Source organism: Trachypithecus francoisi, unplaced genomic scaffold, assembly GCF_009764315.1.
Source record: "Trachypithecus francoisi isolate TF-2019V2 unplaced genomic scaffold, Tfra_2.0 Lachesis_group9, whole genome shotgun sequence".
In the NCBI taxonomy this organism is placed as follows: domain Eukaryota; kingdom Metazoa; phylum Chordata; class Mammalia; order Primates; family Cercopithecidae; genus Trachypithecus; species Trachypithecus francoisi.
In genome coordinates this window covers 53145576-53160455 of record NW_022681474.1, presented here as the reverse complement: position 1 = coordinate 53160455, position 14880 = coordinate 53145576, and the positions used below count along the sequence as shown (strand labels likewise).

The 14880-nt window shown below is 35.5% G+C and overlaps 1 protein-coding gene across 4 annotated transcripts in view; it reads left to right on the top strand.

Moving 5' to 3' along the window:
- The window catches only part of PTPN20 (protein tyrosine phosphatase non-receptor type 20), a 117591-nt gene that overhangs the window by 92026 nt on the left and 10685 nt on the right, over positions 1 to 14880 (top strand). For 3 of the 4 annotated variants that reach the window (XM_033209112.1, XM_033209114.1, XM_033209113.1), the window contains 2 exons: positions 7997 to 8059; positions 8770 to 10428. In XM_033209112.1, the coding sequence (XP_033065003.1) occupies positions 7997 to 8059; positions 8770 to 8804 (98 nt within the window). In that variant the 3' untranslated portion in view covers positions 8805 to 10428. Of the gene's footprint in view, positions 1 to 7996; positions 8060 to 8769; positions 10429 to 10626; positions 10731 to 14880 lie in introns of those variants that run through there. The other variant, XR_004436608.1, reaches the window with a different exon arrangement.

The following is a 14880-nucleotide window of genomic DNA, read 5'->3' as shown; positions in this document are numbered from 1 at the left end:
TTCTTTCATTTCCATGTTTAGCACTTCCTTAAGGACTTCTTGTAAGACTGGTCTAGTACTCACGAATTTTCTTAACTTTGCTTGTCTGAAAAGGATTTTATTTCTCCTTTGCTTATGAAGCTTAGTTTGGCAGAATATCAAATTATTGTTTGGAGTTTCTTTTATTTAATGATGCTGAAAATAGGTCCACAGTTTCTTCTCACTTGTAAGTTTCTGCTGATAGGTCTACTCCTAGCCTGATGGGATTCCCTTTGTAAGTAAACTGATCTTTCTCTCTAGCTGCCTTTAAGATTTTTTCTTTGGCATTGAACTTGGTGAATCTGTTAACTATATGTCCTGAGGATGGTCATTTTGTATGGTATCTCACAGGATTTTGCTGAATTTCTTAAATTTGCCTATTGACTTCTCTAGTGAGATTGGGAAAAGTTTTGTGCACTATATTTTCAAATATGTTTTCCAAGTTGTTTATTCTTCTTGTCTTTCAGAAACGACAGTGAGTCATAGGTTTGGTCTCTTTACACAGTCTCTTATTTCTTGGAGGTTTTGTTCATTTTCAATTTTTTTTTTTTTTGAGACAGAGTCTTGCCTGTTGCCCAGTTTGGAGTGCAGTGGCGTTATCTCAGATCACTACATCCTCCACCTCTCAGGTTCAAGCAATTTTCGTGCCTCAGCCTCCTGAGTAACTGGGGCTACAGGCATGTGCCACCATGTCTTGCTAGTTTTTGTGTTTTTAATAGAGATGGGGTTTCACTGTGTTGGCCAGGCAGGTCTTGAACTCCTGGCCCCAAGTAATCCTCCCGCCTCAGCCTCCCAAAGTGCTGGGATCATAGGCATGAGCCACCATGCCCGGCCCGAAATTCTTTTTTCTTTATTTTTGTCTGTCTGAATTGATTTGAAGGACCAATCTTTGAGCTCTGAGATTCTTTCCTCATCTTGGTCTATTCTGTTCTTAATGCTTCCAACTGTATTATGAAATTTCTGTAGTGAATTTTTCAATTCCAGAAGGTCAGTTTGTTTGTTTCTTAAAATGGCTTTGTCAGCTTTTTAACTCTTGGCTCATTTTACCGAATTCCTTGGATTAGGTTTCAGCTGTCTCCTGAATCTCATTAAGCTTCCTTACCACCCAGATTCTGAGTTCTATGTTTGTCATTTCAACCATCTCAATTTAGTTAAGAACAATTTCTGGCGAGCTAGTACAATTATTTGGAGATAAGGAGGCACTGACTTTTTGAATTGCCAAAGTTCTTTCACTAAATCTTTCTCTTCTGAGAGGGCAGGTGTTCTTTTATCTTGTTGAATTTGTTATCATTTTGATGAGGCTTTTTGTTTTTATATTCTTTATATCCCTTGAGGATTTGACTGTAGCGTAAGCTGAGTATAGTCAATTGGCTTTATTTCTGGGTGATTTCAGAGGGCCAACGCTCTGTATGGAATATTTATTAATACTTGTAGCTAGATTCTGGCACTGGATTTCACAGGCAGTGTATACTGGAAGAGTTTAGGATGTTGTAATTTAGGCTTCAATCCAGTAGATGGTGCTTGAGAGTAATGGTGGGCAAATAGACTCTTAGCCACACAACTCTTTATATTTCAGCGTATTTGCAGCAGTAGGGGTAGGAAGGGGTAGTGATGATCCCCTGCCAGGTCCATTTCCAGGCCTTAGGGGAGCCCCCTCCAGTCACTGGCACCATGCCCACATCTCTTTAACCCCAAGGGGGACCCTGGCAGCCTGTGCTCTTTCCGCCCTTGGGGCAGCCTGAGCCAAAGATTAGGTCACCAAGAGATCCACAGCACGCTGGAGGCCTGCTGATCCTCTGTGCTTGGGAGTCAGAGCTAATTGTGCAGTAGGTCTACAGATGGTTTGTTGATGCAGTAGGTCAAGGGTGTGAGATCTCCAGGCAGGGCGGGTTTGGTGTGGGTGCACAGCTGATGTGGCACCCATAGCCTAGGGTTTTCTGCTCAGCAGACATCTTTGGGGACTTCCCAGTTCTTTTTGCCTTGACTGGATCTCAAGAAGCTGTTCTAAAGAAGTGGCAACTTATCTTAGATCACAAAGTAAAGAATAGAAACAAAGAAAAATTCTTTTTAAATTCTCTATGCTTTAACTCCATCCCCACCACATTTCAACTGCTTATTATCTAAATTTATGTATTTTTATATTACCTTTCTCTTAATAGGTTGCTATAGCTATTATGGCTTTTTATGAATTTGTCTTTCAGCTTCATACCAGAGTTAGGCATTGCACACCATCGTTACAGTAATAGAGTATTCTGGCTTTGTCCATGTTGTTAATGTTACCAGTGGATTTTATGCCTTGAAAAGTTTTCTTTTTGAATGTGTATGTGTGGGTTTTTTTGTATTTTTTTTTTTTTTTTTTTCCTTCTGAAGAACTCGCTTTAGCATTTCTTGTAAGTCAGGTCTGGTGGTGGTGAATCCTCAGATTTTGTTTATCTGAAAAATACTTTATCATTCCTTCATATTTGAAAGTACCTTTGCTGAATACAGTATTCTTGGATAACAGGTTTTTTTGTTTTTCTTTCAACGCTTTGAAAATTTATCCCACTTTCTCCTGACCTATATGATTTCTGTTGAGAGTCAATTGTCAGATGAATTGGAACTCTTTTATATGTTAATTGCTTCTTTTCTCCTGCTACTTTTTAGGATCCTGTCTTTATCCTTGAGCTTTGAGAGTTTTATTATTATATACTTTGGTGTGGCCTTATTCGGGTTGAATCTGTTTGGTGTTCTCTGACACTCTTATACCTGAATATTTATATCTGTTGCATTTTGGAAAGTTTTGTTATTATTTCTTTGAATAAGCTTTCTACCCCTTGCTCTTCTTCGATTCCCTCTTGAACACCAGTAATTTTTGAATTTGGTCTTTTGAGGTAATTGTCTATCTGGTGATGATCTTTATTCTTTTTTATTCCTTTTTCACCTATGACCGTATTTTCAAATAGCCTGTTTCCAAGCTCACTGATTCTTTCCTCTGCTTAATTCATTCTATTATTGTGAGGTTGTAATGAATTTTTCAGTTCAGCTAATATATTTCTGAGCTCCAAGATTTCTATTTGATTTTTAAATTATTTCAATCTCTTTGTTAAATTTGTCTAATAAACTTTTGAATTGGTTTTCTGTTACCTTGGAGATTTCTGAATTTCCTCAAAGCTATTAATACTAGTTTGAATTCTTGATCCAGGAGCTCTCATATGGCCATCTCATTAGGGTCAGTCACTTGTTCCTGCTTTATCCATTTGGGGAGGTCATGGTTTTCTGTTGGCTACAGTTTCTTGTGGATGTGCAAGAAGTATATATCTTGTATTGATGTCTTTGAATGAAGGATTAGTTATTTATTCCAGTGTTCTCTGTCTGGCTTATTTTTGTTTTTTATTGAATATGTTTGCTTATAGATTCTTTGTAATTTACCTGTGGAATTTTTTTTGTGTGTGGGTGTGGGGGGTGCGGGGTACCAAGTTGCTGCCTTTTTTTTGGCACTAGATGTCAGCTTATGACCAAGTTTGCCTTGGCTCCAACAAACAATAAGAGAACTGCTCATCCCAATTAGGCAAAGTCTCAAAGGGGATATCATGGCAGTGTGGGAAAGGTGGCTTGAGATCCATGCCCAGGGGTCCTGTGCAACATACCTTCTGCAATGTGGTGCTACTAAACAACCACTCTGGTTTGGCGTCTCCAAGCTGAGTTACAGACCAGAGTTTCAAGGGCAGGGGATGGTAGTCCCACCTCACCTGTTTGTCTCTGACTGTTCTCAGGATATTTCTTTCTTCAGGCACATGTAGTGCTTCCTGTGGGTTGAGGTAAGGACAAGTTTCCTGCCAGGTAACCCAGATGGTGGGAAACCTGGCTGTCACCTTTTCTAGTATAGAAATCATGAATCAGGTGGAGACTGTTTGCACACTTGGTGCTGGGCAAGGTGGAGGGATGGGCATTGCAGATGTGGAAACCCAATTCTCTTACTGCCTGCTTAGAGTTTTTTCCCCATCTCTATGGATCCAGGAACTGTCTTCTCCTCATATTTGATTTCTGGGATATTGTTGCTGTTAATTTAAGTGCTGTATATTTGGTTTTGGTTTTCTTTGTAAAGAAGTGAAGCCAGCTTGCTTCTACACTATTATTTTGGAACCGGAAGTCCTCTCCTGTCTTTTTAATCTAATTCTCTTTAAGACAATTATTTATTCTTTGAATTAATTAACTTTTATGTAAATTACAATTAAGTCTTAATGATTCCTTTGCTTTGTTAACCAATACATCTTTGCAAATAACACAAGTGTAGTTTTAGAGCTTCACAATCAATAATGACTACAAAACTCAATGAGGAATCATAACTCCAGGTGAAAATTATATAACTCTTGGTCTTCATTTCATTGCAGTCACTTCTCTCTTCATTATCTGGTTAACTACTACAGCCACATTCGGAAAGCTGTGTCTTTTCTAACTAAACAGTCCAGTGATGCTTGTTTTATAGTCAGTAAGTTGATTAAAAATTAGTAATTCTAATGTGATTCCATAATTTGCCTAATCTTAAATTATAATTTTTTTTAAAATATGCTTTTAAAGAAGTAACAGTTTTTAATTCTGATAGGATTGTATTTTATTAGTATTTCCTTTTATGGATCCTGTTTTGATATCAAGTCTAACAGCTCATCACTTAGCTGAGGGCCTGAATAACTTTTTTGTGTTCTTTTATGAAAATTCTATAAGTTCATATTTGACATTTAAGTCCATAGTCCATTTTGAGTTAATAAATTACGAAATTTAGGTGAAGATTCATTTTTTGGCCTATTGATGGCTAGTTGTTTCAATATCATTTATTGAAAATTCTATTATTCCTCCATTTAATTATTGTTGTACCTTTGTCAAAAATTATTGGGCATATTTGTATGGTCCTATTTCTGGTTCTGTATTCTGTTCTGTTGATCAGTGTGTCTATCCTTCTGCCAGTACCACCCTTTGGATTATTGTAGTGATATAGTGAGCTTTAACATCAGATAGAATGATTTCTGCCACTTTATTCTTCTTTTTCAAAATTGTTTGAGCTATCCTAGGGGGTCTGTGCCTTCCCTGATAAATTTTAGAATTAGTTTGACTACATCTACAAAAAAAAACTTGCTGGGATTTGGATAGAAATTGCTTTAAATGTGTAGATTAGTTGGAGAGAGCTGGCATCTTTACTGTATTGAATCTTCCAGTCCATGAACATGGTAAGTATCTCTATTTATTTAGGTTTTCTTCAAATTCTTTCATCAGCATTTTGTCACTTTCAGTGTATAGATCTTGTATATGTTTTGTTAAATTTACCCTATTCATTCTCTTTGGAGCAATTGTAAATGGTATTGTGTTTGAACTTTCAGTTTCCACATACTCATTGCTAGTATGTAGAAATTCAATTGATTTTCATTTGTTGATCTTGTACCCTATGATCTTGTTGAACTTACTTATTCTTAGAGGTTTTGTAGGTTTTTTTTAAGATTCTTTAGTATGTTCTACATAGACAGTCATGCATATGCCATATGCATATAGATTTATCTCTTCCTTTTTGATCTGTATACATCCTACTTATTTTCTGGTCTTATTGCTGTACTAAAATGTCAAGTGCTATGTTGAATAAGAGTGGTGAGACCAGGCGTTGTTGCCATCACTGATCTTAGAGGGAAAGCAAACTAAAATTTTATTTTCTGTGAAAGACCCAATGAAGAGGATTTAAAAAAAGCTAGAGAATAACTATATGCAGGGCACATATCCAACAAAGGCCTTGGATCTAGAATTTATAAGGAACCCTCAAAAATCAATAGTTAAAAAAAAAGAAAAACAGAAATGGGTAAAAGACATGAACAGACAATTCACCAAAGAGAATATACAAATGACAAGCATGTGAAAAGACCCTCAGCTTCATTAGCCCTTGGGGAAATGCTAATTAAAACCAAGATGGAGTAGCATTACACACCTATTAGAAAAGCTTATGTAAAAATAGTGACAGCACCCCATGCTGATGAAGATTCGGAGAAATGCTGGTGAGGATTTGGAGAATTTGAAGATTTAGAGAAACTGTATTGCTCATGTATTACCCATATGTATGAGACATTGGGAATGTAGACTGGTACCAGCCACTGTGGAAAACAATTGAGCAGTTTCTTGGGGAAAAAAACTGACTGAAGTTGACATATAACCCAGCAATAGCACTCTTATCCCAGAGAAATAAAAATTTATGTTCACACAGAAAGCTGTATGTAAGTGTTCATAGCAGATTATATTCGCAATAGCCAAAAGCTGGAACAACCCAGATGTTCTTTAACAAATTGATGGTTAAAGTGGCACACACCCACATCATGGAATATTATTTAGCAATAAAAAGAAGCAAACTATTGTTACACCAACAACTTGGATGGATCTCCAAGTTATTCTGGGTGGGAAAAAAGTAAATCACAAAAGGTTAGATATTGTATGATTTTTTTCATATAATGAATTTTGCTATTTCTTCTTCAAATAGCAAAAGCATAGAGAAGGAGAACAGATTACTGTTTGCCAAGGGTTAGAGACTGAGGTGGTTAAGTGTGACTCTATAGAGATAGCAGGAGGAAGACTTGTGGTGGAACAACTCTGTGTCTGGACTGTGGTTAGAGTTACATGAATCTTCACATATGATACAACTGCATGGAGCTGTGTGTGTACACACATGCACACATACCCACGTTCACATGCTCACTAACAGTTGCATGTAAAACTGGTGAAATCTGAATTAAGCTTTGTGGATTGTCCCCATGTCAGTTTCCTGGTTTTGATATTATATCTGGTTAAACAAGATGATAGCATCTGGGAAACTGGGTGAAAGATACATAGGGCCACCCTGTACAACTTCCTGTATATCTATATTATAAAATAAATGGCAGACATGGTGGCTCACGCCTATAATCCCAGCACCTTAGGAGGCCAAGGCCGAGGATCACTTTAGGTCAGGAGTCTGAAACCAGCCTGGGCAACATAGAGAGATCCCCATCTCTACAAAAATAAAAATAAAAAAGTTAGCTGGGCATGGTGGCACACACCTATAGTTCTTGCTACTCAGGAGGTTGAGGAGGGAGGATTGTAGTTTGAGACTGCAGTGAGATATGACGACACCACTGCACTCCAGTAGCCGAGACAACAGAGCAAGACCCTGTCTCTAAAAAACAAAAAGTTTTTTAAAAAAGGTTAATTAAAAATTTTAATTATAAAAATGACAAGCTATGAAAATAAAAGAATGCTTATTGTTTTCTATTTTTATATGCTTTGCGATTACAGTTGACAAAACTTACATGTGTCCACAATGTCTTGCTGAAACGACTAATACTCAGCTTGTACCATATGTGACTCTCCAAGCAAGTTCAGCAACACCTGAGCGGGTCTATATCCTGTTCAGCTGAGCACACTTCTCAGTGCTGTGCCAGTGTCAAATTACCATAAGAGTTTCTGAGCACTTACTCCCAGTTTCTCGACTTATTGTGGACCAGCAACAGACCTTTGTAGGCTTGCATCAACTCAATGACCACATCCAGCTGTACTGGTGTCCACACGCAGTCTAGAATCTAGTGTTGGGTCAACTGTTGCTCCAGGTCTCCGTGTGAGTTGACAGAGATCTTCCTATAAGAAACAGATATGCTATTTTTGGGGCCAGAGAAAGTCTTCTGTGCCTTTCCAGAATTACAGTGCTGCTTTAAGTTCTGCCTCTGGATAACAAACGGGGACACACAAGGGCAAATTTATTACTTATTTTGGAGAGCATTTCTTATTATGAATTCTTGCTTCCTGCTTTCTCCTGAAAACCTATTAAAATAAGTCTTCCTTATCCATTGGGTAAGTCAAAAATAGTACATTTTCTTGTGAGTGAAAACGAGATCTTTCTGGTTAAATCTTGACATCTCTTTTACTCTTTGTTGCAATCTGTGAATTTGTGTTTTTCCCCCTACATGGATCATACAAAATTACTGTCATCTTATTACAGTTCAACATCATGGATATAGTAGCCCAAATGAGAGAACAACGTTCTGGCATGGTTCAAACGAAGGTAAGCTTTCACCACATACATAATAATAAGATTAATGAATATAAAGATTAACATTGCCTAACACTTTACCACTTATAAAGTTCTTTTATTGACATAATCTCATTGAATTCCTCCTGTTTGAGGTAGACATTAGTTTTGCTCTGGTGCTCTGGTATTCCTGACCAAGTACTTTAAATTCAGAGCAGTAAAGCCTGCTTCATGGGGTCACTCAGATAGAAGGGGAGGAGCTAAGCCTGAAGTGGAGGTCTCCTCGTGTCCAAACACATGCCTTGTCCATAATGCCATGCTATTTAAGTAACATCTAAAGTTATTTTTAAAACATTTCTGCATAGCAACTTGAGATATTTACTTGCCACTAAACTATCAAGGTTATTGGGATGTCACAAAAAGACATTATTTATGTCACAGATTAGTTAGTAGTCATTGGGAGAGTAGATTAATAGAGTATAGATAATGATAAAAAAAAAAAAGAAACAGTTATGTTAAGCTTTAAGGTAACTAGTTCTAGTCCAATAACTATATTTTGATCATTTATCTTCCTCATAGTTTTAAAAATGTATTCACATAAAGTTCTTAAGTGTTTATAGTTAAATGTTTGCTCTTTTTAGGAACTTTCCAGTGTGACTGAAAATTACAAATGTGTTTTCTGAAAGTGGGTTCAGATATTCAATTACTTAACATTCTGTTGTTTTTTATATATATGTATATAGGAGCAGTATCACTTTTGTTACGATATTGCGCTTAAAGTTCTTCGGAAACTTCTGACTTTGGATTAAGAAAGACTTCTGTTGCCTCTCACTTGAAATTACCGAGTGGCTTTGATCCTCCTCATAAAGAACATGTTCGCACTGTGCTGAAGGGCTTTGCTATACATACAGTCTGCTTTCTTGGTTTATCAATTTATTTTCTTTCTAAAAGCTCCCTGAAGGGCAGCATCATTTGGCTTGGGGTGAACAGTATTTACTCATTGATCTTGCTAGACAATATCAAAATACCTTCCCACATTTTCCAGTGAAACAGATGTTACATAAAACAGTTGCAGCTTGGCTATTTGGTTGAAGGGATTACAGAGCCTAATAAAGGGTTTAAACTATATTCATTAAGATTTTATTTGGAAAGGTGGCTGGAGAGAGCTGAGGATTTCCAGGACTTTATAAGCTCTTATTCTGGGAGAACATAAGGCCAATAAACTACAGGATCACATCATGACCTCTTCCAGGCATTTTTAAGACAGATATCTATTCATGTTCTTTAGCTAGAGCCTGTACTTCTAGCTGGCATTTGAATAACCCAGTTTAAAAAGAGTTCAGTTAGGGTGGACTAACTTTGGACACAAATTGGCTTCCATTTCCTACATTTTCACACCGCTGCCTTCCTACAGCAGCTAGACAAGGACCTGTTGGTCTGGGAAGCATTTCACGGATGGGGAGAGCTCCTCTTGATGAACAGTCCAAAACTGAAATAGATGTTTATATAGAAAGTCCAAGAGGAGATTTTTGCCAGGCCTGAGTTCTTTCCTATCCCACCCTAACCCTTAACATATTACTTAGTCTGCTTTGTTAAAAGCAAATATTACATTTAACTTGCCTCTTACTCTTTGCCCTTTAGCTAACTCATAAAGTTTGATATAGGCATTATTATATAATTCTGAGTCATTCATGGTATCTCTTATGTTTGATGTATTTTTCAAACTAAGATCTATGATAGTTCTTTTTCCAGAGTTCCATTAAATCATTTATTTCCATTACTTTCTCACCTCTGTTGAAACATTTAGAAACTGGATTTGGGAACCAGAGTTTGGAAGACCAGATTCATAGTCATGAAAATGGAAACTTCCATATTCTGTTTTTGAAAAGATGGGGCCGTTATTACATTAATTTTATTATAGGACTTTGCCTCGTACAATTAGTAGTGATATTTTGGGCAAGGAGTTTTGGTGACCAGTCATACTTAATTATAAGCTATAAAACAATAGATATGAATGTTTACACAGTTTAACTCAGTGGAGATCAGAATATTCTATTTATTGAGAAAATGTTTAATGTCAATCTATAAATCTTGAATTTCTAAGAGCCTTACTTTTTTATTTTGGCTGAATAAGTATATTTGAATTGATTGACTAATTGATAATTCTCATTTTAAATATAATTATATGCCAAAAATATATTTGATGTTAAATCAAATAGATGATTCTGTTTACATTGTTCATATGAATAATAGTCTGTGTTAATTTCATTTTGATAATTGACCTTTAATATTTGTATCTCTAATTTTATTTTCTCTCTGTTACTGTAAAATAATAGCTATAATGTATAAAAATTTTCTTCAGAAGAATTCTATGCTATTATTAAAATAAAATATTTACTATGTATTACCTGGAGTATTTTTATCTGGGCCTTGAAATAGTCTTGTAAAGAAAAATTCCACAATGCTTGATGTTAAACATGTCTCTTCTTTAATGTATGCCTCATATTTTTACAGCTGGACTAATTTTTAGTTTTCCAGGGAAATTAAAGGAGTGAATATGGAAATACTAATTGCATTTGTTTTCCCTTCATTCTTGGAAGGTGAATGCCAAAGTGAAAACTTTTGACTTATTGAAATAATTTTATATCAATAATGAATCAATTTCTGCCTGCAATATGAATATGAAACTCTCATTGACACCTTTGTGAGTATATGAATGCTAATTTAAAGGAAGTTTTAAAATATTTAAATATAAGCATATATACATTTATTAACTTTCAACTTTAAATATGTATTTTTAAAGTTGTATGTTCTTGAGGCTTACATGTTAGACCAAAGCTTTTCAGAAATAAACATCATAGATTTTTTTCTTCCATATTAGAGTTAGTAATTTACCTTCCTTTGGACCTTTTACCCCCAATCTCCTTAGAACATTATTGAATTTTCAGCTAAGTTTACCTTTAGCACACAAAAGTTATTTTAGTGATTTATTTTTATTGAAAAACCTCAAAGGAAAACACCTTTAAAAAGTCTAAAGCAAAAAACTTTTATTTCTTACTTAATTTTTTTCTAATTCCTGGAAAGAATTCATTTTCTTCTATGTTGTCTTGAGGTTCACGTAATTGAACAAAAAGATTCAGAAGGTCTCTATTAAGTAAAAACAAGTCATCGGTATTCAATGGGGGTGATGAATTGCTCACTGGAACACTCATTTGTCTATAGGCACAATCAAAAACTGGCAATTACTTCATAATTAAACAATTTGAATTAGAAGGGATCTTAAAAGATTGAATACAAGCATCGTATTTGATATTTGAACGTGATAAAAAACAATTTTTAGAAACCAACAGCAACATCAAATTTGTAGGTGAAAACATAGAGCCCCCCTATTAATAAAACAATACCTCCTGTTAGCACAGTAGCTGAATATTGCTCCAGAGTTATCTAGCTGATGCAGTAAGACTACAAAAGTGGAATAATTGCTGTAAATATTGGAAAGCTAGAACAAAATGATCTTTTGTTTATATGTTGTTCACATAGAGATAAGAGACTCAACTCAAAAATAGTATTAGCAAACTCATGAAGTTAAGATACAAGATGACTATGTAAAAATTAATCTTTCTCTACATCTATTAGTCTGTCTCTTCATCTACAACTAGCAAACTATGGCCCACAGGCCGTATCTGACTTCTTGCCTTTTTTTGTAAATAAAGCTTTATGCCCATTTGTTTACATATTGTCTATGGCTGCTTTTGTATTATGGCAATGGCTGAGTGAATAGTATCAGCAGAGATCACATGTCTTATAAAGTCTACAATTTTTACCACCTGGCCCTTTAAAGAAAACGTTTGCCACCCCCTGTTCTGTATCTTCAACAGGAAAAATATCTCTGTGCAACAGGCATATGTAAAATGTATATTTTGTAAAATACATGAAATACTTAAGATTAAACTTAACAAGAATGTGACCAGATGATGCTTACATTCTAAATGAACAGTAAATGTATGAAAAGAGCCAAGATATTTTTGAGAAAGAAAAATTAACTGGAGGAAAGGGAAAAGGCTTGCCTTAGCAAGCCTTTGACTATTGCCTTAGCAATAGTCAAAGTATTATCTAAAGTCACAGTAATTAAAACAATCTGATTCTGGCACATGGATATATAGATAGATAAATGGAACAAAATAGAGTTGAGCATTACAGACTCATTTATATTTGTGAATTTACTCTATGCTATGGATAGCATTTCAAATACAGAGCTTCAAATACATAAAACAAAAATTGATAGATAAGGTCAAACTGGAAAAATAGACAAATCTATAGTTAGAGTTTGAGATTACAGCATTTGTCTCTAAGTAATTGATAGAACAAGTAAACAGAAAATAAGATATAAAAGATTTGAATAACCCTTCCAACCTGCTTTACCTAACGGATACTTATAGAACCCTAAACTACAGCAGAATATACATTATTTTCAAGTGGGCATAGAACATTCACCAAAAAAGACTACATTTTGGGTCATAGTCTCACTATATTTCAGAAGAATGTAACTACATAAAGTATACTTATGGAATTAACTAGAAATCAATAATGTAAAGATATTTTTTAAATTCCAAAATATTTGGGAATTAAACAGCATATTTCTAAATAATATATGAGTCAGAGAAAAAATTAGAAGTTACAAAATATTTGGAACTGAACGAAAATAAAAATGCAACAAAACTTGTAAGATTCATTGACAAAATTTAGGGAGAAAGTCATGCACTTGTTTGGTTCGTGCTGAATTTGTTATACCTATGCAAGTGTCTCCACAAAGATTAAAAAATATTCCTGAGCTGAAAACTGTTAAAAAGATTCCTGAGCTGAAAACTCAGATATGGAGGAATGCTTGCTTTGAAAGTGATGTTTGAGGGCATGGGAATGGATGAGCTCCACAAAGAAAGTGAGGTGGAGGCCAAGGGCAGAGCGCTGGGGAACTTCAACATTCACTTCGACCCTGATTGCCCTCCAGGGCCTGGCCTAAGAGCTATCTCTTCCATGAAGCCTTCTAACACTCATCTCTCCCTCTGCTGATTCCTTCAGCAATGCTTCTCAAACTCTGGTGAAGGACCAGTTTTATTTACCAACTGATAGACCTGAACACAGCCAAAAGATCCAACAGATATTTACTAGGAGGTGTGGTGGGGCTAAGTTGAGGATGGCGTCTGAAACTGGATGGGCATTGCTCACTTTCAAAGTGGAAAAGTGCAAGGAGCACATGGTAGGGCCTGAAGCGGTTAGAGCAGTGTAGCTCCTATCTGCTTTAAAAGGCGACCAGCCAAGGCTCCTTTCCAGAACAGAGTCACACTGAGGAGAAACCTTAGAATCAAAATTGAGCAGAATGGAGAGAATGGGCTGAAGAAAAGAGAAGGTCCCTATAAAAGTGATTGAGGAGAATAGAGCCAGAAAACCTCAGAAAGCAAGCTCAGTGAACTTGTAAGAGCTGTCTGTCCAAGTCAAGTTTACTTCAGGAAAACCAAATTCACATGGAAACAAGCACTAGAAATATTATGATCAAATCCCATACAAGTTACCATAAGAAAACAAAAAAAGACTGAGGAGCTGAATAACGTCCCTTACAAACAATGAAGGTATACCAGAAAGATATACTCAAAACACAGTTCTCAATGGCAAGCAGCTCAGGAAGTCACAGAAAACAATATCCTCCTATTTCAAAATGAGCTTGAAGACAATAGGAAAATTGCATAAAGCAGGATGGAACAACAAAAATCAGAACTGGAAAATTTTAAAGCAGTGTGAAAATCAAGAAAGAATTAGAAACAAAAATTAGAAATAAAATCCATAAACTAGAAAAAACAAAAAATTTGATAACTGATGCTTTACAATAAATAGAAAGCTTAAGAGGAATAATTTCAAAACAAAATGGAGAAAGAAAACAGGATTTAAGAGCATAACAAGAATCAATGATAGGGAAACAAGACTAGTAGATAGATAACAGAAAGTTTAAAGAAGAAACCAAAGCAAGGATTCAGAACACATTCACTAATTCAAGAAATATTTAGAATAATAATTAAAGAAAACATTCCTGAAATAATTGGTTATAAAAGTATATGTTGAAATATCATAGTACATACTTGAAACCATCAAATGAGTATGACCAATACCAAGGTTTAATACATTTTTAAGTAAAATTGCTGTAGTTTGAAGAAAGAAAAAGGGGGGGGATTTATGCAAAAGAATATGAGGAAAAGAAAATTAGATTATTGTCAGATTTTTAAGAGTAATGCTTTAATACAAAAGAAGATGGAATAATATAGTTAAGATGTCCAAGGAAAGATTTTTTTGAGCCAAATATGTTATATCTAGAAAAACTGACCTTGATGCCCTGGGTGCAAATTGAAATCAACATGCAAGAGCTCAGGAAATACTGTTCCCAAGAGCCATTACTCAATAGATGCAGAAACAAAATTCTAATCAAATTTGATATCCGTTCTATATTTTAAAAATAAAAAATTTTTGTAAACTTGGAATAGAAGGGAATTACCTTAATCTGCTAGGGGATAGCTACAGCAAACTTATAACAGAAGCACATTTTATGGTAAAATACTGTTTCTCTCCTACAAGTCAAGTACTGTCTTGGACTGGTCTCAAGAATGGATTGGAGTGCAACTGGGGAAACCGAGTCCACCACACAGCCAGGCTTGGAGATGATAACCCCAGGGAAACAACTAAAAGTTCCTTTATGCAGAAGAAGCTATCTTCCTCATTGGTAACAATGCCAGAATTTTTTCAGATATGGAGGGGGAGTGGATTTGGTTAATTACACTCCATAGAGCATCTTTAAAATTCTCTGTCAA